The sequence below is a fragment of the Harpia harpyja genome, chromosome 7 (genome assembly GCF_026419915.1).
Source record: "Harpia harpyja isolate bHarHar1 chromosome 7, bHarHar1 primary haplotype, whole genome shotgun sequence".
Taxonomy (NCBI): Eukaryota; Metazoa; Chordata; class Aves; order Accipitriformes; family Accipitridae; genus Harpia; species Harpia harpyja.
The window spans coordinates 4,631,641-4,653,495 of NC_068946.1; the positions used below are offsets into that span (position 1 = coordinate 4,631,641).

The 21,855-nt window shown below is 46.5% G+C and overlaps 1 protein-coding gene across 4 annotated transcripts in view; it reads right to left on the reverse strand.

Moving 5' to 3' along the window:
* The window catches only part of SAMD11 (sterile alpha motif domain containing 11), a 125,180-nt gene that overhangs the window by 39,575 nt on the left and 63,750 nt on the right, over positions 1 to 21,855 (reverse strand). For all 4 annotated transcript variants that reach the window (XM_052792889.1, XM_052792892.1, XM_052792890.1 and 1 more), the window contains 2 exons: positions 17,145 to 17,269; positions 204 to 296 (listed from right to left, as the gene is read on the reverse strand). In XM_052792889.1, the coding sequence (XP_052648849.1) occupies positions 204 to 296; positions 17,145 to 17,269 (218 nt within the window). The remainder of the gene's footprint in view (positions 1 to 203; positions 297 to 17,144; positions 17,270 to 21,855) is intronic.

A 21,855-nucleotide genomic window follows, 5' to 3' on the forward strand; every position in this document is an offset into this window, starting at 1 on the left:
GCAAGCTTCCCTCCGATTAGATAAAGAAAGCACGGTGCACTGGTAGCCTCCTTCATGCACCCTCAGTGCCGGATACTTAACAGCTCCCACACCACAGCCTCTTGCAACCCTCCCTTCCCTCCCTCCTTAATTTCAATTAAGTTCCACTCTTAAGAAAGGAGAAGAAAGGGGAAGGGGATGGGGGAGGGAGAAGCAGCACTTACCCTTTGGGGACTCACTTCTGGCTTTCTTGCTTTCTAAAGGACACTCACTGCTGCTGTTGGGAGAACATACTCTTCTCTTGCCTAAAATTTCATCTAGAAGAGAGATGAGAAACCTGAGTATCAGATAAGGTTGTACTTTCCTCTTTGCAGAAGCAACCAGAGAGACTTTGGTATTTTGCTTCTCTTACACACACACACACAGACACACACACGCACACATACATTACAAGCAGAGGAAAAAAAATGAAAGTAAGAAAGATCATCATCTTGAGAGCCTTGATCTGCTTTCCTAATCACGCAGTCCAAAAGCACATAATGACTATTCACACACTGATCAATGCAACGTTTTAAAGCTATAAATTCTGAATCCAGTTGATTTCCTTACTGAGTTTCATCATTTGTTCTGTTGCCTTTTGTCCCCCTGGTGTTTCCACTCCTTTCATGCCCTGATGCAAAGCAACTGGGGGAGAGAAAGGGGAGGAAAAAAACAACACACAAAAAAAAAAGCACAACAGATCTCTGAATCTTCCTACCACAGTATCTCTCTCTCTCTCTCTCTCTCTCTCTCTCAATCTCTCTCTTCCCCCCCCCCCTCCCCCCCCTCCTCCTTCAAAACCTCAAGGTCCTTAGCAATCTTCCCCCTCTAGATTGTACGGAAACACTCAAGCCTTTTGCATTACTGCAGCCCTACAAACCAACACAAAATATCTAATATACAATTACAGCGTCCCCGAACAGATTTAAAATCAATATCCTCCCATAATAATGCTGGGGAAACTGAAAGCATGATGTTGCATATGGGCAGGAAGGAAGAGACTGTTTGTCACTGCAAGCATCAAATTCTCATCTATCAAGGGCTTGTTAAAGATGCAGCATCTTAAAAGAAAAAAAAAAAAAAATCTCACAAACAAGCACCATATTTGAATGAGTATACGTTGCATCTGCCTGTGAATCAACATGCATGCAAAGCTTCTGCAATTTGCCCAAAGTGTGTTGGTTAAGAAAGGTTACAAAGCCCCTTGGTGCTATTTATAAGAACAACAAAATTATTTATGTTCCAGGGGACATTTTAAGCCAAGCGACTGTCCCTCATACTCAGAATCACTCCACGTTACTTTGAATTCAGCTAAGCGAGCCCAGGTCCCTGCCTTGGCATTGTATTTATCAAGAGATCCAGAGCACAGATCTGTGGCTGCCACAGGCTGAGCAGTGCCGAGAGCAGACAGTTAACGTGCCGAGGGCAGAGCCTGCCAGGCAATGCCTTTATCCAAAGAGCAATTCTGGAACTCTGCAAAGTTACAAGTGGCATTTCAAGGTTTTAAAGAGCACAAGCTGCCTCCGATCTTATCTTGCCATGACCCTGTCACCCAGGCTGTTAACAAAACTGGCACTCGGAGACAACTGCAGAGGCTTGCAACCATCCACAACCAAAAGCAAAGTAAATACAATGAAACAGTGGCAATTGGAAAGCAGATGGGAAAGGATAGAGTCAGCCAGTGACGGCAGTGCTTCAGTTTTCTCAGCACTTCATATCCCAGGTGTTGAATCAGCCCTTCAATATAATTTGAATTTTATCAATCCTCCTGCCTCAGTTTACCCTTTAAGTAACTTCTCCAAAACCACAGACAGTATTAGCTTGCCAAGCCACCGTCGAAGGTAGGAAGTACCTGGCCACACAGCACAAATAGAGTCACAAGCTCCCTCCCCACGGAACGCTTCATTCTTCATGTTGATTTTCCTGGAAATGTTAGTCTGATGCTGCAAACCCTCAGCGCTGGAGGCCAAGATCATATATCCTCCTCAGAAGTGTTCTCATCCGGGATTTGTGGCTTTGAAACAACAAAAGTCCCGTCGCTCTGCTCACCCCTCCCAGCCTGGACAGGAGGCAGCAAAACCCAACAGGGCTTGTTCTTATGTACTTCAGGCAGAAGAGACTCCATGGAAGAACTGGTGACAGAAGCACCAGTTACATGCGACAGCAGTTAGAATATGAGCAGTAAAGATTCCTTCATTTCACAACTCTGCCAAGGCACCTCATTACCCTCCCATCACTCTTTCTCTCTTGCTATTCCACTCCCACCCCCGTGCGCCCATCTGCCAGCAGACATTCGCTCTGACTAGCGCCATGCCCTGCTATTCCCAGACACGTCAGCAGGACAGGTTGCAAGTCCCATCTCCCTCCCAACCAGCTGCACTTGTGCAGGGGAAGACCGAGATCGTGCAGTAACTCTAAAGCAGCACCAACTCCATCAGACCCAGGCCCCACCAGTCTCCAAAACTGCCCACCCACTTCTCGGCACACACGCAAGCGAGCTGGCAGCTGCATGAACAGTCGGGTGTAACAGTCTGCCGTCGGCGGCATGCCACAGGGAAAGGTCCTGGATGTCTTGCAGTCAAGATTTGAACTTGGCCCTCCAGAGAGATCCCACATGAATGTATTAATCTCTAGAATGATCTGCAGCATTCTCCTTCCAGCATCTCAGGTTCACGTTGTACCAAAGCACTAAATCCCACACACTGAGTTTGTATTTAGGTTGCCCCCCAGCAGTTTTTATGGCAGTCAGTTAGATCACAGAATGAAAATTTTCCTCTTTTTTTTTTTTTTTTTTTTTTCTTCTTCATTTAAGGCAAAGTCCTGGGATGTGTCAGAGACTGCCTCGGTCCCCAGAAATGTGGGAACTAAATCAACAAGATATACAGTGAGCAAGGAAAAAGGAATAATTATCATCAGTAGCCAGTATGGAGGCACAAAGATCTAACAATCTGCCCCACATTTACCGAGTCAGTAGCAGAGCACAAGACTGAACTGCAACCTTTCGAATTCCAGCCCAGTGTTATAAGAAGTCATACCCCTCTCTTAGCTTTCTTAGCTGCAAAGCAGGGAAGAGGCAGGTCACGTTTTCATTAGTTACTTAGTAAACTCACAGATTCTGGGGTACAACCTAAACAACAATGTATTTGTATTAGAGCACCAATTCTTTCCTCTTTACAACTTCAGCCATATGCACAGCTTTGTCATACCACTTACACCTGCTAAACATGCGCCCTTTTACAGGACCCTATACTCTAAAGTCATCTCTTTATGTCCACATGCCATTCATCCAAACATTCTTTGCACTCACACACACAGAGCCAGGACAGTGGTTGAAGGCAACGGGATGGGAGCATCCACAGTCCATCTCCCTCTGACTGCAGCAGCAAAACCAAATATGTTTTGCAAATGAGTTTGCAGTGTAGCTTCTGGATGTCTTACCACCCTCACAAAGACAGGTTGTGCATTTAAAGTACATTGCTACTGATTGACCAAAAAGCCAAATGATAGCTGTTTGCTCAGCCCATGCACCTGCAGAAGACAACACTCCACCTTAGACAGAGGATGGGCAGGGATGGTTGTGGGGGCTTTTTTTTTTTCCTTCTTTTTTTTTGTTCCCCAAATCCCTGCTTTTGCCTCCTCTTTCCTGCCGTCTACAAAGCATTTCAGTTGAAAGAAGCCAAATCAGGGCAGTTTTTTAATATTAAAGCTGAAAATGAAAGACATTATCAGTAGAACTGTAATGTTATGAAGATAGGCCAGGCAATAATACAAGTAAGGAGTGCTAGAGGAAGCCGCAAGCATACTGATCACTTAGTGCCACCAGCGCAACACAGCCCTGACCACACAACCCCCACCCCCCCAGGTCTCCCATCCAGGTCGCCCGATCCTGCATTACATTCGAGGCTCCTGCTAGTCCGACAAGGCAGCGCAGAAAGTGATCCAGAGAGGTTTTTGGAAACAAAGTCAAATATTTTCCCCAAAGATCTAGAAATGAAAGTGGTTTTTTCCTCCCCCTTTCATGGGAAGACGAAGTCCAGCACTCACCTTCCGCATTTCTACAGCGAAACATGAATAGACAGGCCAGGAAAGTAGGTCAGCTGGAGGAGGACAGCACTTCTGACTTTGCAACCATAAAGAGAAAGGATGTGGGTGTGATACCATAAAACGAGCTTGTGTGGAAGCCTGGGCAATGTGGGTTTTACCTAATCACAGCCCTCTTTGGACCCGAGACACACTGATTAGAGGCCATGGGTGTAAATGTCACCTGGAAGTAACAGTGCTTTGCACCCCTGCACTGCCTCTAATCCTCAGCCTCCCAGCACCCAGCAGAGCTGGGTGACTAAACAGTCATGTTCGCCAACACCTCTAACAATCCCAAGACTCATTATCAGCTTTGAAGAGAGGACTTGAGAGCCTAAGTCAGCTGGAAAGATTAGACAAACCTATCTCTAGGCTTCCCCAAAGAGGGAGGGACTTTATCTCCACTCTTTACAAGGGAATCTGCAGCAGAGAAGTTGCACCAAGGACACACGCGCATCAACGGCGGGGTGAGAACTGAGCCCATGTCCCAGTGACTAAGCACAGGGTTTGACCTGGAGAAGGGAAATGAACAATCATGAGGTAGTCACAAAATTTTTGCCCTCCCAGTGTTGTTAAATGGGTGGACTAGAGAGAGACTCCCAATTACAGCTGAGGGCCGCACCAAGTTTTTCTGCACTGTGTTATGCTACAGAACAAGGGGAAGAGATCAAGACCTATCTCACGCTCCCTATCCATATCATTGGGTTTGCTCTGAAAGCTTCTTGGACCCAGAAGTCCTGAGTAAACAAAGAACTGAGCCAACTTACATGGGAAATCACCCAGGCTCAGATAGCCAGCATCTAACGAGAAGAGAGTCCTTTTTTCACCTCCTTTCACATTATTTTAAGAGGAGGAAAACAAGAGGAAAACATCCTCCCTTGCTCTTAACTCCGCCATCAAACTTAAACCCTGGAGATGACAATTCCCACTGACCAGTCTGAAATGTCTTGGCAGCATCTCAGTTTATTCAGCTCTCCCCTTTCCTTTGGCACAAACAGGCTACCACCAGAGGAGCTGCTCTGCTCAAACAACTCTGGTGCTCCAGCCCTGCTGCTCAGTCTGTTCCTGTGCCGAATGTGACAGGTTTGCAGGGACCCTGGAGACTTACTTGCCCAGCGATGGGCTTGTGCCTTTGTAAGAAGCTGCACCAGCTTGCCGAGTCCCAGCAGGCCCAGAGCTGCTCTCAACAAAGGCTGGCGGACAAGGGGCCACGCAGTAGGCTGCACACAGCAGCGTGGAATCTGGCTGCACATCGGCCCCATCCCTTGCCAGCAGGAATCAATGGAACAAAGGGAGAGTGAAGCACAAGGTCATGGGAATAACGGACCATAATTTCACTGAGGGCAACAAGAATGGAAAAAAAAAATTATTGGGGAAGCTGGGGGAAGGGAAGCAGTGGGTTTCTGGGACTTGGGATCCTAGAACAATACAAGTGCATGCCAGCTCATGGGGCAGAGTCAGTTCTAGCAAGGAAGGGGGAAATATTGCTGGATCTCCGCAAAGGGGATGTTGAACCAGCTGCAAAATAAAAGCGGCATCCTACTCCCAGCCGGTCAGCTTAATGGCTTTAGGGACATGTCAGGCACCAGGCTTCAAACCTCAGCTATTGTACCGGGTTATCTCGTTGTTCCTTTATGTCTCCACATCTGTATCTATTTGTTGATTGTCATTTAGATTCAGACTGCAAGCTCTCCAGGGCAGGAAGCATCCTTTTGCTAGCTGCTGCACCAGTCTTAACAGTACAAATAGTACAAGCAGCAGAGCAAGCTGGACACTCCAGGCTCAGGACTGTCCCTAGCCTAGAAGAAGGTATCTCCAAACGTTCCCTAAGCGTCACGCTTCAAGTTCCCTGTGACAAGAGGCTCTTGGAAACAGGAAGAAAAACAGGTAACAAAGAGGAGGGAGGAATGGGACAGCCTAATAGTCTCTTACTACAAAGCAAGGAGGATGCACTATCAAGTAACCAAAGGCTTTTCTCTTTCCCGCTCACTTTGAGAGAACTTAACTTTGGCAGACTGGTTGTGCAGTCACTCCTCTCAATAGCAGAGAAGGACTCCAACAGGCAAGAGTCGGTGACCATCACCCACTGATCTCAATGGATTGCACAGAAAATAGCACCCCAAAGGTAGGCCTAGTGTCACTAACCCCTTCCTAAATGCGAGTTAAGCGCAGCATATATGAAAGCTGCGGGAGCACGCAACAAGACAGTAGTTGAGTAGAAGGATTCCCAATGTGTAACATATCAGCCATCCTTTCCTAGGCACGAGGAGCAGCCTGCATCGCCTTTCTCAGCTCTTACCACCAGGCCATCTGCCTTTCCTCCTACCATGCAAACAGTATCCTGCTACCTCCCACCTCCTTGTGCTCGCTCGATTTGCCTAGCTGGAGCTAAGCACCTAAAAGGACTGTCCAGTATTTCAGTTCCCAAGGAGTGAAACAGAGGGAGGTGCAGGTCATGCTGGAGCCATCCTCCTGCCTGTAATGAGGCTGTTTACTAGAGAAGGTGTACCAGCATCCCCTTGTCTCCCATGTTCTTACAAAATTCATTTTTACAGCATGCACCAAGCCATAGAAAGGTGGTAAATATTCATAGTATGAAAAACACTCATGGCGAGGATATACTGCACTTAAGAGAGAGATCTGAATTAATTTTATACGCTGCAGAGAGGCTTTTTAGCAATTGCAAACTTGTGAATCCCCACTCTCTTCCAGAAAAGATTTAAAGAATGAGGCTGGGAGGGTGGGCTGGAAGTCCAGGCCTTTTGGAGACTCACTTTCTAGCTCTAGAAAGGAGCACTTTCTAGTGGGTAAGACAGGAGAAGGTGGAAGCTTGTTAAATCAGAAGACTTAAGCACAGTTCCAATAAGGATCAGGTTTTCCTTGAGGGACCACAAACCCCTCGGGCAAAGGTCGTTTGGCCTCAATTTATATATCTGTGATAAAAAGCTATAAAAACTGGCATTATTCTTCTGACACAGATACCTCCAGCAGTCCTGGGGAATGCCACCCAACATCCCACCATGCCAAAAGGCGGGTAAGGCAATGTGGCAGGGACAGCAGTCGCATTTCCCTGTGGGCTCCTAGGTGCCGAATCTTCTGCGTGTGGTCTGTGCCAGCAACCTGGTATTCCCTCCAACACCCAGGACAGCTACTCCACCTCCTCTGGCTGCTCCTTCTACAAGCCTCCCAGCTTTTCTTTAGAAAAGTGAACGGTGAAGATAGTGATTTCCAACAGAGCTGCTGGTGGTGCTGTACCCTTAGCACCATTTAAATGTCCAATTGCACTCATTCAGCCCCTGAAAAAAACAGCGCTCCTCCAGTCCGTGACAGCTTTGACAGCCAGACTCCTTAATTCCTTTTTCTTATTCCCTTAATCTGTCATCTTTATCAGGCTGGGGAAGTGCCAGGCAGCATGCAGGAGCCCCGGCCCCGATCAATCTCCACATTACAGCTGACAGAATGGTGCTAATAACTTATTGATCTAATGTTTGCCAAGCCCCACTGGGGCTGAAAGGCTGCCATTGATTGGCTCGAGGGAAGGAGCCTCTCGGCTGAGAGCAGAGCGGAAAGCCTTCAAATTGTCTTCTTCCCGAGGAGTTGGGAGATGGAGGGAGGGTGGGGAAGGGAGAACAGGGAGGAGGACAAGGGAACTAAAGAGAGGAAGAGAAATGGAAAGGAAGAAGGGTGCACGTGTGAGATGGGGATTAAGAATAGGAAAGGAAGGGGGGGGGGAAAGGGTTTGAGAACCAAAGAAATGCAAGGAGGAGGGAAAAGAGCAGTAAAGGGGAGAAGAGCAAAGGGAATAAAAGGGATTGGGAACAAAAAGACTATGCAGAACTGAAAAATTAACGAAATAGGCAGTTGACCCTCTTCTTGCTCGCAGCAAATCGTTAATAAAATCTTTCCAACCCGCAGCCCTTCATCCTAGGACAGCTCCTCCCAGGTCTGTTCATATCTGACATAAAGCATGCAGCACTGCTGACTCCCCCGACCAGGTCTGAAACCACAAGCTTGCATCTGGGGAGAGGGCATCATCAGGACAGATTCCAGTTTAATTTACGAGTCTGTTCCCCACAGTGATATACATGCAACTTAACCCTTGAGAATGCCCACCCATCTCCTTGATTTGCACTGAAGAGGCTAATAGCCGTAGAAAGTCATCAGACATGCTTAGCAGAGGGAAAGGAGTTGAGGGTCTTTACTGTGTCCCTGTGGGGAAACCTGGGCTTACCTCTATATGCAGAGAGAGCAGGAGGTAAAAAACCCAAACCAACGCATGACCTTTCACAAACTGTAGTAATGGTTATCGTCGTCTTTCCCATTTACCCTAGATCAGCGCAGGGCAGGCCAGTTTTGCCAAAGGATACACGTGTTGGAGCAGTGCTATAAGGCAGGGACTGACCTGGTAGGGCTTCAAGAAAAGGCAGTCATGGTCACACACTAGCCTGACAGGTTGCCTGCCCTGGGGCTCTAAATGCACCGTGCTCATGGCGGTCAGGTCTGTTTTCCTGGTGGACTTCTCTCAAGGCTATCAATCCAAAAGGCTGGTTCAGTATTTTCACGTGTCTCCTCCAACACATATCTCCCCCACACACAGACCTGCACCCCTTTCTCTTCAGCAGGACTTCTCCCTCGCTTTCACCAGAGACCTCACGAAGCTGCGAGCCATAGAGCACCTTGCTGATAGCTTGAAAGAAACGAGGAGTGGAGCAGCAGCTCAGTGCCTGCTACCTGGGCATCTAATCACAACACAAGCTTTTCAGACACACAGCTATGGGGAGTTTGTGGGGGGACAGCGTTACCCCTGCTGCGCAGCAAGAGCAGAAGGCTAGGCTTTGCAAGAGTAAACCCACAGCATCCAAACCTGATGACAGAGAGATACACACACCCACTGGAGCAGGAAGAGTGTCAAAACCCCAGCTCTGAAGCATCAGCTTGACCTGTGGCAGGGTCAGGAGCAGCGACTCACTGCCTTCTCTCCCTGCGCTTCCACCCAGCAGCAAACAAGAGTGGACAAGTCAGGTGCCACATTACAATCTGTACTGGATTTCTATATATAACATCAGTGAGATGTCACTGCACCAGTGATTTGTTTTCAGGTCTTTACTAGCTGCCTGTAAGGCACCTGAGAAAGGAGGTGGAAGCAGGGGGCGGGGAAGAGGTTATTTTTGGAAGCAGGATAATCTTGCTCCTCCTAGAGCTGCAAGGAAAGGAAGAAAGAGTCAGTGTTTATTTCAGTTTCGAAGCTGCAATGTGTACTGGCCATGAGTTTGGTGGCCGATCCAACTGCCAGAGAGTGACGGACTCATTGTCCTGACTATGGCCAGTCTGCCCTGTTCACGCCAGGCACAGAGGAGGCCAAGCTACTGAAGCTGCCATGGTGAGCCCTGTCCAGCTGTGGCACTCCTTTCCTAAAAGTGAGGGAGATACACTTTGAAACACACCACTGACCTTCCCAAAGGTGTTTGTAGAACCATCCTACAAGAACCCTCCTGCCAGAAGCAGGCTTCAAATCGCTGCCAAGAGCAGGGTTTATTGAACTCCCAAGAACAGGGCACTAAACTGCCTCAGCTCCTTCTCCTCCTGCAGTGACAAAGCCCAGAATAAAACCTTAACACTCCCACTAGCAAAATCCCATGCACTAACCTACGTCACAAGTGCAGTTGCAGGGTGCAGCAAAAGGAAATGCTTCCATGTTGGGCTTTCCCATTTTTCCTTCACCTCCCAAGACCTCTGTTTGTATTACACAAGGATGCTGGTTACCTCCCACCCCTGCAAGCCTTCAGAAGAAATAAAAACTAACTTAAATAGAGCACGAAGAAAGGACAGTCCTCCAGATCCAAGCCAAGAGGATGAATGGCATTGACAGAGCCTAGACACTCACGTTGCCTAGGTAAACAACTGTCCTTCATGGTAAAACAAGTAAACAAAGGTGGCTGGGCTTACAACTCCTAGATACCCATTTGGTGCTGATTTTCTGCTCAATTTAAGGCAGCAGTTCAATAAAGCCTTCTGCTTTTTTTTGTTGTTGTTTGGCTTTGTTAAATGAAAACATGTCTGCATCCCAGCTCATTATCACACGCTCAGAAAACAACCGTTCACTGTAATTCTGTCTCTAACCATTAGCTATAACATCCCTGATCCCAATTCTTTTTCACCCCAATGTTAACTCCTCCTTAGCAGATGAAAGCTCTAGGTCTCAGTGCAAAGCCAAATGAAGTGATTGGGAAGCCCTCCATGGCAGGCACACATTGTTCAGGGATAGGCCCAAAGACAGTGGGACAACTAGTTTGATCAGCTACGGATCCACGCGTGTGAGCTACAAGCACGGCCTTGTCAATAAAAATTCAAGACCAATTCTTAAATGTGAATCTGTTTGCACTTCACTCCTGAAATTTCTCCTTCTCCCCTGCTTAGTCAACAGAGCATCAAGTGGAAAGACAAGACAGGAGCATTAATACAGAGGAACAAATAACCTCGCAGAGAGAAAAGAGAGATCTCTCTTTTGTGGTGTTTTTGAGACATGTAGATGAACACTGCTTTTCCAGGACTGCAAAAGCACCAAGCATACTTGGCCTCCAATGCAGCAGGACTCCTAAAGTGGGACTGCTCAAGGGACACAGATGTCACATTCTCCCTATCACGTGGGATTTCCATAGGAATCATTGCAGGCTGAGATGCAACTATACTGGTCACTGAGGACACCACTGCCCTGAGGCCAAGGCTCTCAGGGTTTGCCATCTCCATCACATGCACCAACAACCCCTAGAAAAAGCCCAAGCTCTCTGGGAGCTCTGCAACATTGGAAAGCTGGCCTTCTGCTGCTTCCCACACCACAGCCAAAGAAGCCTCTAATCGCTGGGGAAGAGGTCTTTAACCCATGCACAGTCCCAAGTATTATATGCAGAACCATAGCAAATTGCTTGCTGTTTGGAGTGAGATCTGATATTCTGCCATGTCTCCATTAAGTGCCCTCTCTCAGATAATATTCAGACATCAAGCCAACTCCTTCTAATCACGAGGGGCAGATGGAAAAGAGGGAAGATCTACCCACCTTCCTCTAGCATCAGTGAGCCTGATTCCTCCACTTCTATCCATGCAAATAGTCCTACTGCAACTGGAAAGTCATGAAATCTGGCACTGCAGAACAGAGGGTATTTGAGGAGAGAAAGGAGAAATTAACAGGATTTTTGCAGGAGAGAAATTATTTAAAGCCTTGGGACCAGTATTCTATCGCAAAATGCTCGTTCAAATCCTAAAGCAGCGTGCAAAGCACACAGACACAAGGGAGAAGGCACCCGTACTTTCTCTATGAGCCATGGAGCCCTACAAGGCCTCCTCCGTCCTCCCCCACCCCAAGTACGCCCTGGCAGTCTGCATTAGCCAAACTGGATAGAGGGGATTGGACTTGTTTACAGACACACCGCTAGCTGCTTAAAGGGGCTCTAAATCCGTGTTTGATGTGCAAACCGTCAGCTTTGCTACTGTGCCTTTGTCAAGCAGCCCTGGCTCTGCTCATCCTTGTGTGTGTGTCTCTCTCTCAATTAAGATTAAAAGCACCTTGTGCCATCATCCGCTCTCAAGGTAAGCCCCTCTGTAGTGCCAGTGCTGTACCCCGTCTGCTGCCTCGCCTTTATCTGATCCATTTGGAAACGACTTTTATATTCTCATTAGGCTCATTGCCTGCCCTCCCCTCCCACATGCACGCTCCCCCTGAGGCATTTGAGCATACTTGCTCTACCTTTGCAGATGTTGTTAAGCCTCTTACTGAATCTCACCAATGCAGGCTGCCTCTACATTCCTAAGGAAGTACAGACCCCATTATACGCACTTTTCCTTTCTTCCTCCATTTGGCACATTATACCCCATCGTGACTGCAATTTAATTAGCACCAAGGAAAGCATTCTCCAGCATCTCCCACTGCAGAACACCACCAGAAGAGGAGGACACAGCAGAAAATCAAGTCCGCAGTGTCAAGAGAGAAGACACCATTCACGTTTCCTACGTTTCCACGTAAACTGGCCTGGGGGCTCTGGGCATCACCAAAGCTTATTTTTCCAGGTAGGCCTTACGTATGTTCCCCTCAACTGCAGTCCTGCAGACTGTCAGCACTTAGGTGAAGCAGCTCACCTCTCTTCTCTGCAAAGTGAGTATCTCTCTGGCCAAGAGCCAACGTTACCTCTCAACAGCTGGATTAGCTAGCCCCAGGTTTAAATAAATAAATAAAAAATTAAAAAAAAAGGTCCAACACTGGCCAGAGAAGCAGGAGGAGATTAAACCTAGCAGCTGGATATTAGCCCAGCGTAGACACAACCTAGACTTCAAAAGAGGAGCTAGATATCATTTTGATCAATGAAGAACAACAGAGATGGCAGAGAGGCAAGTGGCCTTCCTTTACACTACATTCATTGATCCTCCACAAGAATTTACTGCTCTTTCAGTCTGTGTTGGAAACAATGAACACTTGCACACTTGGAAATTTGCACTACCATTTGGTGAACAGACATCTATCCAGGGACTACGGAAACCAGCGCGCTCTATTTTGCAAGCACAAGCACCTCCACTCCCAGTCACAGAGAGGCAGAGAAAGCAGAAGTTTACTATTCTTAAAATGCCTGAGGACATGATACTGTCAACAGTCAACCCAGATGAGAAGGAAGGAAGAATAGTGCGAGAGGGTGCAGATGGGTAAAATCCTAAACCAGTGAGATAGATTTCCTCGGCCAATTAAGAATTCAGAGTTACAAACAGGGCAGCTCTTCCCAAAACCCAGGACCCCCTGGGACCTAAGGAAATCCAAGTGCCTCAGTGGTAATTGTAATAAATCTGTGGTGCCGCAGAGCAGGCCTAACACACGCAAGTTTGCTCCATGATTAAGAGATCTCTGTAATACCTTAAGGTCCCCAGTGGGCCCAGAGCAGTGAGATACAGCTAACACGCATCAAACACATAAGAATATCTCAATCATTACCACAGCTGACGGTGGCTCCGAAGCCAATCGATAGGGCAATTAGATTTTATCAGTACACGCCTCTCGGCCACCTACTTCTGCTGTTGTCGCAAAAGCCTCAGTTACACCTGCCCGTTCTGGGTCTCCAGATGTCTTACTGAGAAGCACCGGTTGGAGCAGATTTTTGCTTTTTTTGTAGATTTTTGCCATTGGTATTCTTTATTTCCTTTAAAGGTCCAGTATCAGGGGACACTTCAAACACGAGTTAAGCTGTCAGCTATTTTTATCTAGACGTCTTGCTTCAGTACACACACTAGCAGGGGGGAACACCACCCCCACCCCCAAATCTCTCATATGCTGAATCTCTAGAAGTAGGCTATAATCCACATCTATTCCATATTGTCACAGCAGACCAGCAACACAGAGGTCTAGTAGAGAAGTTAGGAAGGACAAAGCAGGAAACTGAGCTCTCTTGTTCAGTCATCATTTGCTTCATGATCTCAGGCAAATTTGCCTTTCTGTGTTTCAGCTGACTCATGCACCTCTACAACGTACTCGAAAACTGGTGGAAGGCATTATGCATTTTGTCCAACATTTCTGATGAAACTTTACTTGCTGGCAACATAACTACCTCCCTTTCCCCTTTATCACTGTCGGCTAGCAATAACAGTCTTTCCATTTTTTATGACAAGTGTATTTTCAAAGCACTGCAGCTCTCAGATTTGCTAGCCCCATTTTCTGTAGATGCTCAACCTACCAACATGTCACAATGACTACACTGGTCTTAATCACACCTAAGTGATGCAACAGATAGCATAGCCATTTGTTTTTGCTGACTCCAGACTCTTCCTAGCTCTTTGGGCCTCACAAGATCCAAAATACAGCGACTTTTTTTGTCCCAGCTGTCCCAAGCCCTAAGACTGCACCTCCTCTAGGCCTACTGTTCCAAATGGCTAGCGCCCACCACTGTGGGTTATTACACCCACTGAGGTGGGTTATCAAATCATTTTCTAGTCAGGGCCAAACCCTACCCGAGGCTTTCAGGACCCAGTTATTTTCTAAGTCTTTCAGCTTCTGCTCTCCCAAACTAAGCTCTTCAGTATCTCTGTTCCCAAATATAACCATCACCATTGACATAAAGTGACCTGTTTTCACTTAAAAATCATCCATAACCCTTCCAAGGATATTAATATCAGTGCTGTTCTTCCAACAAAAGACCATGTATGTTCCAGCAATACATCAGTCTCTTCAGCCCCTTGTGACCTGAACATCAGTCCAGCTCTAGCTTGAACCCTGACTCTAGTCTCACCTATCTCCCAGAACTCATAAAAGCCCCAGAACTAACTATACACCATTATTTTCCATTAGTTTCTACATTTCAAAGGCCACTGAAGATCCAGTAATACTTCTAATTTTCCAGTCCATGCTGTTCGAAACTATAGCACTGCCTCTAACCCTGGTTTTAACTATAAATCAAGGAACTCTCTCACAGAATTAATCATAAACCAACCAACCCTGCCAACTTCAACCCTCTTCTTAACCCCCTGGGCCCTGCAATAAGCAAATCTCTTCCATTTGTGCTACCCTTGTTCTCAATCTTCCGCTTCGCCTCAGCCATAGCCAAGAAGCCACATACATTTCTGAATCCTGTTTTAGCAGTATGCACTCACCCCTCACCCTGCACATGTAGAATTTGCAGTTTGAGCTGCAGAGCAGCCTCCAGAGCGTTCAGCCTCTACTGGCTGGGACTGTATGCCTAACTTCAAACCATAAATGCTAAACCAGCAACAGAAAACATTTTAACAGCAGATTCCAACTTACTTTGAGAGCGCCGCAGCTTACAGTCATGAGCGATGCGGGAGTTTTTAAACATATCAGCATTAACATAATTTATTCAGCACTGTCCATCTCCAAATGCCTTTCCGAGTGTGAGATTCTCATAACCCAAATACACAGTATTGCTCTCAAAGGCATACAACGCAAACAGCGGACAACTGGGGACACATTTCTTTTTCCCTTATTGTTCTAAGTGGTTTAAACAACCTTTCAGACTAACCCAACACTAACTCTCTTAAAATTATATACGTAGCAATTAGTTATACCATACTTCCCTCCCACCCCTGCCAGTAAAAAAAAAAAACGGAACCAAGACGTAAACCCGATAATCGGCATCAGCCACAAATCCCAGCACATTTTGTTTCTGTTCCCTTGACTTGCACGTCCCTGAGGTGGTGACATAGGTACCAGTTCAGCACATGCTCTAAAGTCAGAGCTTGCAGGTTCTGCATAGACTTTGGCAAATGAGTCTTCCCTTAATCAAACAAACATGTAGAGTGAGCTGGCTCCAGACAGTGGGGAAAAAATCAGAGTTAAATTGTCCCTGTGGAGATGTGACAATGGCCCCTCTCCTTTAGATACCTAATCTCCCCACCATCCCCCCACATATTCTTTTGCTGGTCAACTCTTGTTAGACACACCAAATCTATCATGTCCTGAAAAGCTCTGTCACTTGCTTGGTGACCTCTGGTGTGAATGAGCCACCTCCTTTTTCATTGCTTAGACTTTCATTGAGGTCCTAGCCAAGCACTGCTGTCCTCACTGCTACAACATGTGTGCAGAGCCTACAATTTATATTTCTTAGTGTTTCTTACAGTTAAGAAGCTAACCAGAGAACCTCAAACATAAATTCTAACAAATAAGAATGAGGACTTCTACATCTAATCTTTTCTACTGCTTAATGCTGATGGGAATGAAAAGCAGCCTTTACATTTCTGGAATGCTATGGATCTCAAAGAATTTCAGCAACACGGACCAAGCCCAGCAGTTTCTCTGTAAAGCAAACAACATTCAAACCCACTTTAACATACAGGGTCAGTTGAGACATATAGACTCAAGCAAGGTCATACAGAAAAACACCTCTCTGGCCAGTTTGGCTCTTCGAGCTGTGTAGGAAAAGGGGCTGTGGAGATCAGTTAATGAAGAGGATATGGAGATTCAGCTGTGAAAGCAAAGACTGGGAGCTGCCCAAGGCTGCTTCACAGACATACCACAGATCCCCCAGTTCAGCACAACACATATATGGGACTGAACACTCTACTGCAAAAGTAGTCACACCAGTACAAATTTCACTGCAGGCAGGAGGAACCTTTCTGGAAAGGGGTCAAGCCTCATGCAAAAGGTAGACCAGGTCCCTGTCATGTTACTGAATATTCTCCAAAGACATTCCCAAAGTGTATTAGATGTGATGTTCCCTTCAGATCCGGGTTAAGTTACGTAGTCAACAGAATGACTTCCAAGAAAATATGAACAAAGCCACAAACATACAGATTTTCAGGAAAGGCCTACATTAACATACACAGAGAGATCCAGTTCTGATTTGGAAGGACAGGGATCACTCAGTATAAAAACTAGCATAACTCCCAGTTTTTCCTCAACTTTTGTTTATAATCAGAAGTAAATTGTAGATTCTGCAAACAAGAAGCAGATCTCTAGGTTATTACCAGTGCCTCGCTTGTTGACTGATGCGTATCCACCACCAAAGCATCCTTGCCCATAGCTCCCTTACTGACATCCAGAGAGGCACGGTGCGGGATCCAAGAGGAGCACTTCTGGTTTCACCATGTTAAGTTGAAACCAGGTGAACTTCCCCCCAAAACCCAGATTGTACTACAAAACCAAACAATCATGCTCACAAAGGAGTTGGCAGGCGCAGAGGCAGCACGGGGAACCTCTGATTAATGAAATTACAAATCAAACCATGCTCTCTGCAAGGCCTTTCTGCTTCACTTGACAGTAACCCTGGGGACATTTCACTTCTTTGCTAGCGCAAGCTCCTTTGCCAGTAGTTTAACACAGACTGCTAGATTTGAGAATAACACAGGGCTGAGATCTCAAAAGGACTTTAACATCTCCATGAAATCTTTTCCATGTTAATCTTTAGCCAGAATATTAAAAGCCTTCATATAGCTCACTCCAAAGTGTAACACAAACAGCCACAGAAAGAACAGCTGCTGAAAAAAGGAACAAATGAGGGAGTGAAAGAGAGAGGAGGGAAGTCAACAAACCCAAACCAGCAGGACCTGCTGCAGCTGCTTACCTGCTGCTCCTAAGCCAACGTCAATGCTGTTTCTCTTGAATTCACAGCGGCTCTGGGTCTCTGGCATAACGAGCTGACGGCTCTGATGCAGGTTGGAGATGATAGTGGAAAGGTCGTTATCACGGCTGCAACAGAGCAGAAAAGCACCAAGTTAAGGAAATCCCATTTGCCACCACATAATTGATTTTTGTGTGTATGAGTGTATGTGTGTGCGCACGCAAGATTCTTTTGTTTGCCCCTGACATAGCTGTATTTCAAGAAAGGTTCTCCCCCTCCCACCCATCAGGTTCCTAGGTAACCTCCTCTAGTTTTGGGGAGTGGAGACTAAGTGCAAAGCACTTCCCAAACAGCACTCTCATTTCCCATAAAGGACTCTGCAGCTGCCAGAGCTCCTGATTTCAGTTTTGCCAGATATAACTTGCGTGGGCCAGAACTTACATCTCAGATGGAAAAACTGAAAGTGTAGGAATTGGCAGATCTATTCCAGAATTAATAGGAAACTTGAACTGAAATAACTGATAGTTTTCTATCAGTTGCCACCCTTCTATTCTTAAAAAAACTAAGTTTTTCCATTCCATCATTGTTGGAACACAAGACTACTTTATTTACTTGAATAATAGTTTTTCTTTTTAGAGAGAAACCCACCACAAACCCGGACATTGGCACTACTCAGAGCTGAGGGTACAGATTTATTTACAAAACTAATTTTCAACTCTTCACTCTAGCAGATCCTGAAACAATGCTCTCTTCCTTCTGGGAAAAGAGAATGCATTAGAGCAGTTCAGCGTTATTTTGCCTGTTATCCTTGCACCGGATTGCTGCTAAATAGGCTAGTTTAGTCTTTTTTTCTCCCCCCCTTCTACGGAGAGGGAGAACGCAAAAAGACATTCACTGTAGCAGATACTGCAGTTCAGCTGGCAAGTGCTTTTGCTTGCAAACCGCTATCCACTTGCAAAATATTTCTGAATAAATGATATACAAACACTGAAGAGGAAGAACAAGCTAAAAAGTATACATGATACTAAATGGAAATGCTGGAATGTCTCCCTTTTGTTTGTTTGCAGTATACATTAAATCCCTCATCCTTCTAGCACAAGGTGCTTGCCCCAGGCTAAATGTGGCTATTTTTCTTCCTCCCCTCTTTCTAAATGGAAGATGACAGCCAGAAGAACCAGAGACACTTACAAAAAATTATACATATTAGAAATATTGCCCTCCCTCCCACATCCACAGCTCCCTCCCAACCTCTACTCACATGACAAGTGCACCCACTCTGTGCTGCTGTGACACACAGCACATGACCACCAACTCACTGGTGCAGAGGAGAGTGTCCTCACCTGGGACCAGCAGGACAACACGGAGGGTGCATTATCTGCAGAATTACCTAGCAAGGATCTTCCTTTAAATATCCCCCTCTTATCCCCCCTTACCTCCTCCCCACCTGCTGCACCCCCACCTACAGGCTATCAGCACTAGCAACAGGAGCAGATCTGCTCAAATGCTCCAGAGAGCCCATCCCTAGTGCAGAAGCAGGGGCTAATCTGTCGTCTAGCTCTCTGCTAATCAGATAAGTTTATGACAGAAAGTCTTTAGACAGAGGTACTTTCAGCGGGTGTCTGGCTCCAGATTTTCACAAGATGTAGCAGACAAAAACAGACTCTCATTTCAGCAGCCGCTGTCATGTTCCCTGCTGCTCCCCCCGCGCGCTCCCCCCATCCCCAATCTCAGCAATGAGATAGGATGCTCAGATCTCAAAGCCTTTGAGCACCCATTGCATCTTCCTCCGCTAAACCAGTTCAGATTCCTCCTTATGCAAGCAGAAGGCTAATTACTTAAGCAAGCCCACAGGTGAGTGGGAAGCCCATTTCTCCTGTGCCAAGCAGTTTTGGGTCTTATCCTCTTTTAGCTGCCACCTTTAAGATGCATTATGCAAATATTTTGGTGTCTTAAGTCATTTATGGGATTAATGTGAAGTGATTATCAGTTCTTTTTAATCATGCCAATCAATAACTGGATGTCAGGGACAGAGGACAAATGCAGATAAACGCTGCCATCAGCACAATGCTCAGGAAAGGGCGGAGGAGATGAGCCAGAAGTGCAGAGGGAGAAAGGCAGGGAGTAGGAAGAGAAAAATGGGATAATTACATCTTTGCATTTGCAGAGTGCCTTGCATCCCAATCGAGCCCAAAGCACCTCTGATATGTAAACACGTTAAGAGAGCTACGAGAAGGAATTGTTTTATCCACCACTAAAATGCAACTGCCTCTCCTGGAAAAGAGCACAGCAACTCCTTAACATGACTTGATTCTCCAAAACACAGAGTGTAGAACACTGTGATATAGCCACTGAAAACTAAAACCAGGAGATCTACATGAAAGGAAACATTACCACACTAGAAGGGATTTTTTTTTCCTTCCCCAACAATCTTGTGTTTTTAGGAGATTTTCCATGGCCTTAAAATTAAAATCATCATGGTATGCAATGGTGCGTTAGCAAGTCATAACTCCACACATGAGCAGATACCACAGGGCTGATACATACATTCTACAGGCTTTGAATTCAACTCAGTCTACTCACACAATTAGGCAGGATCGCAGGAAAACATGACTTTGCTAGAATACCTTTGCAGAAGGCAAACTGAACACAGAGGTGACACTGGGAGGAAAGGGAAGAAAGACTAGAGATAAGGCAAACAGGCTGAGACAGCTTTTAACACATCAAACTGTCCCCAAGAGTTGTTCCTTTTGTCTTAGAGCATGGGAGGTTTGAAGCAGAGACTGCCTTTCTGTTCTGGCTTGTTCTACGCCTGGCACAACGGGAGGTAGCTTATAGCTGGGGCTCAGTGTTAGTACGAGAAAAGAGAGTGAATGGTAACCAGAGCTTCTTACAAAAAACTGAGATTTCTTTCTGTGTAGGTGAAGACATTAAGCATTTTTTTTTTAAATACTGTAGGCCAAGCTGGTCCCAGCAAACACAGCTCCACACAGCTGCAGACTCCAGTAATTATGCAGACCCTCTAGTAAGGGATATACTTGTGTAAGGCTCTGCTTAGACCACAGAGGACTTTCTACCACCATGTTGGATCAACAGAATAAAACACCAGCTTTAGTTCTGCAGCTGACAACTCTGCCAAATTCACCTTACCCGTGACCGCACGACATGCTTAACAAACCTAATTTTTACAGGAGACCCTCCTGAACCTCCACAGAGCAAAGTCCCACTAAGTGCTTTCATCCCGATGTCATTTTAATAAAGGTAGTGAACTTTTAAGCGAGTCTCAGTTCTTCAGGTACTCCACCAGTCTACTCAGTGCTTTAGCCAGGAAGAAGGGCTCTGCCCAGCTACCAGCCGTTTTCAGAAATTACCTGCTTTTGCACACTCACTACTTTGGACTGCAGCACTGCAACTGCACTGCCAACCCTGAAATCACATTGTCTCCTGCTGGTTGGCCCAGCAGGAGGACAAAAGACAGCAGAATACCATAGGCTTTGAGAGATCTGCTTGGTCCATATACCAAGGAGTTGCAAAACATGAGTTACAACTCCAGCCTGGCCAAACTCCTTCACAACTGGGTCCTGCCCAGGCCCTCCCCTAGCCCCCAGCCCTAAGGGGAACACCAGCCCTACAACACAAAGCAGGCAAACATCTACCTCAACCCTGCATCGTCCATTTGCCATAAAATTCCTAGCACGTTTCTCCACAGAAAACAGCTATCCGAAAAATTCAACAAACCACTTACCTCCTTCTGAAGGCAAACATCGCACTGCACAGCGTTCTCAGTTGCCCAGCAAATACCAGCAGCTCTGCAGAACGGGGAGCACCTGTGCTGGGTTAGTGCCCACACCTGTGCTGGGCAGTCCCGGCACTGCCAGGCGGCAATGCTGGCCCTCCACCCTGTGTTTCAATTCCCTTTGACTAACTGGTCCCCGATTCCTCAGTCTCATCCCTCATTCTTCACTCCTGTCAGCTCCGGACTTTTGTGCCCACGTTCTGTAAAAAAAGGCCCAGCCCAGCACCTACCAAAGCCCATCTCGCAGACACGGCTGGGCGGCCGGCTCTCGATGCATGGATCTGAGCAGTGCAAAGGGCAACCTGAACAAGTGGCACAGCGCAGAAACAAGACCCCCTCTCTCAGCCCAGGTTACAGGGTATTCTCTGTGTGTTCAACTTGCTCACAATACAGGACAGTGTTTTCAAAAGACAGCAAGTCTCTTGGGGAAAAGGCTGTTTGTTCCTCCGGGTTTACACACCACCTAACTTGCTCGCAGTAATCCTGTCATATACAGAACAGGCAACAAATTCACGGGCTCGGGGCTCCAGCAGGCAGAGCCAATGCAGGATTAAAGATCCCTCCCTCGGAGGGAATACAACTGGGAAAAGAATATCCAGCTTGCAGGACCTCAGGTCAAGATCCAGAACACGCACTTTGGGGATACCAACATACATGTAGTAATGCCTAAAACTTGGCTGCTTGGTCTGGCACAGTGACTAATGCAGCTGAAGGCAGGGACGTAGGCTCACTGGAAGGGAAACTGAAATGGCTGTGACGGCATTCCCTCTGCAAAATTCCTCATCAGCAAAAGCACAGTTCTTGCCTGACCTCGGTGGGAAGGAACCCACACTAAGGGGATGGTCCTTCCCATGTAGAGGATTCCCCCATCTGTGTGCTGAAGCCAATAATTCCACCCAGGTGCTCACTTGCAGCCCCAGC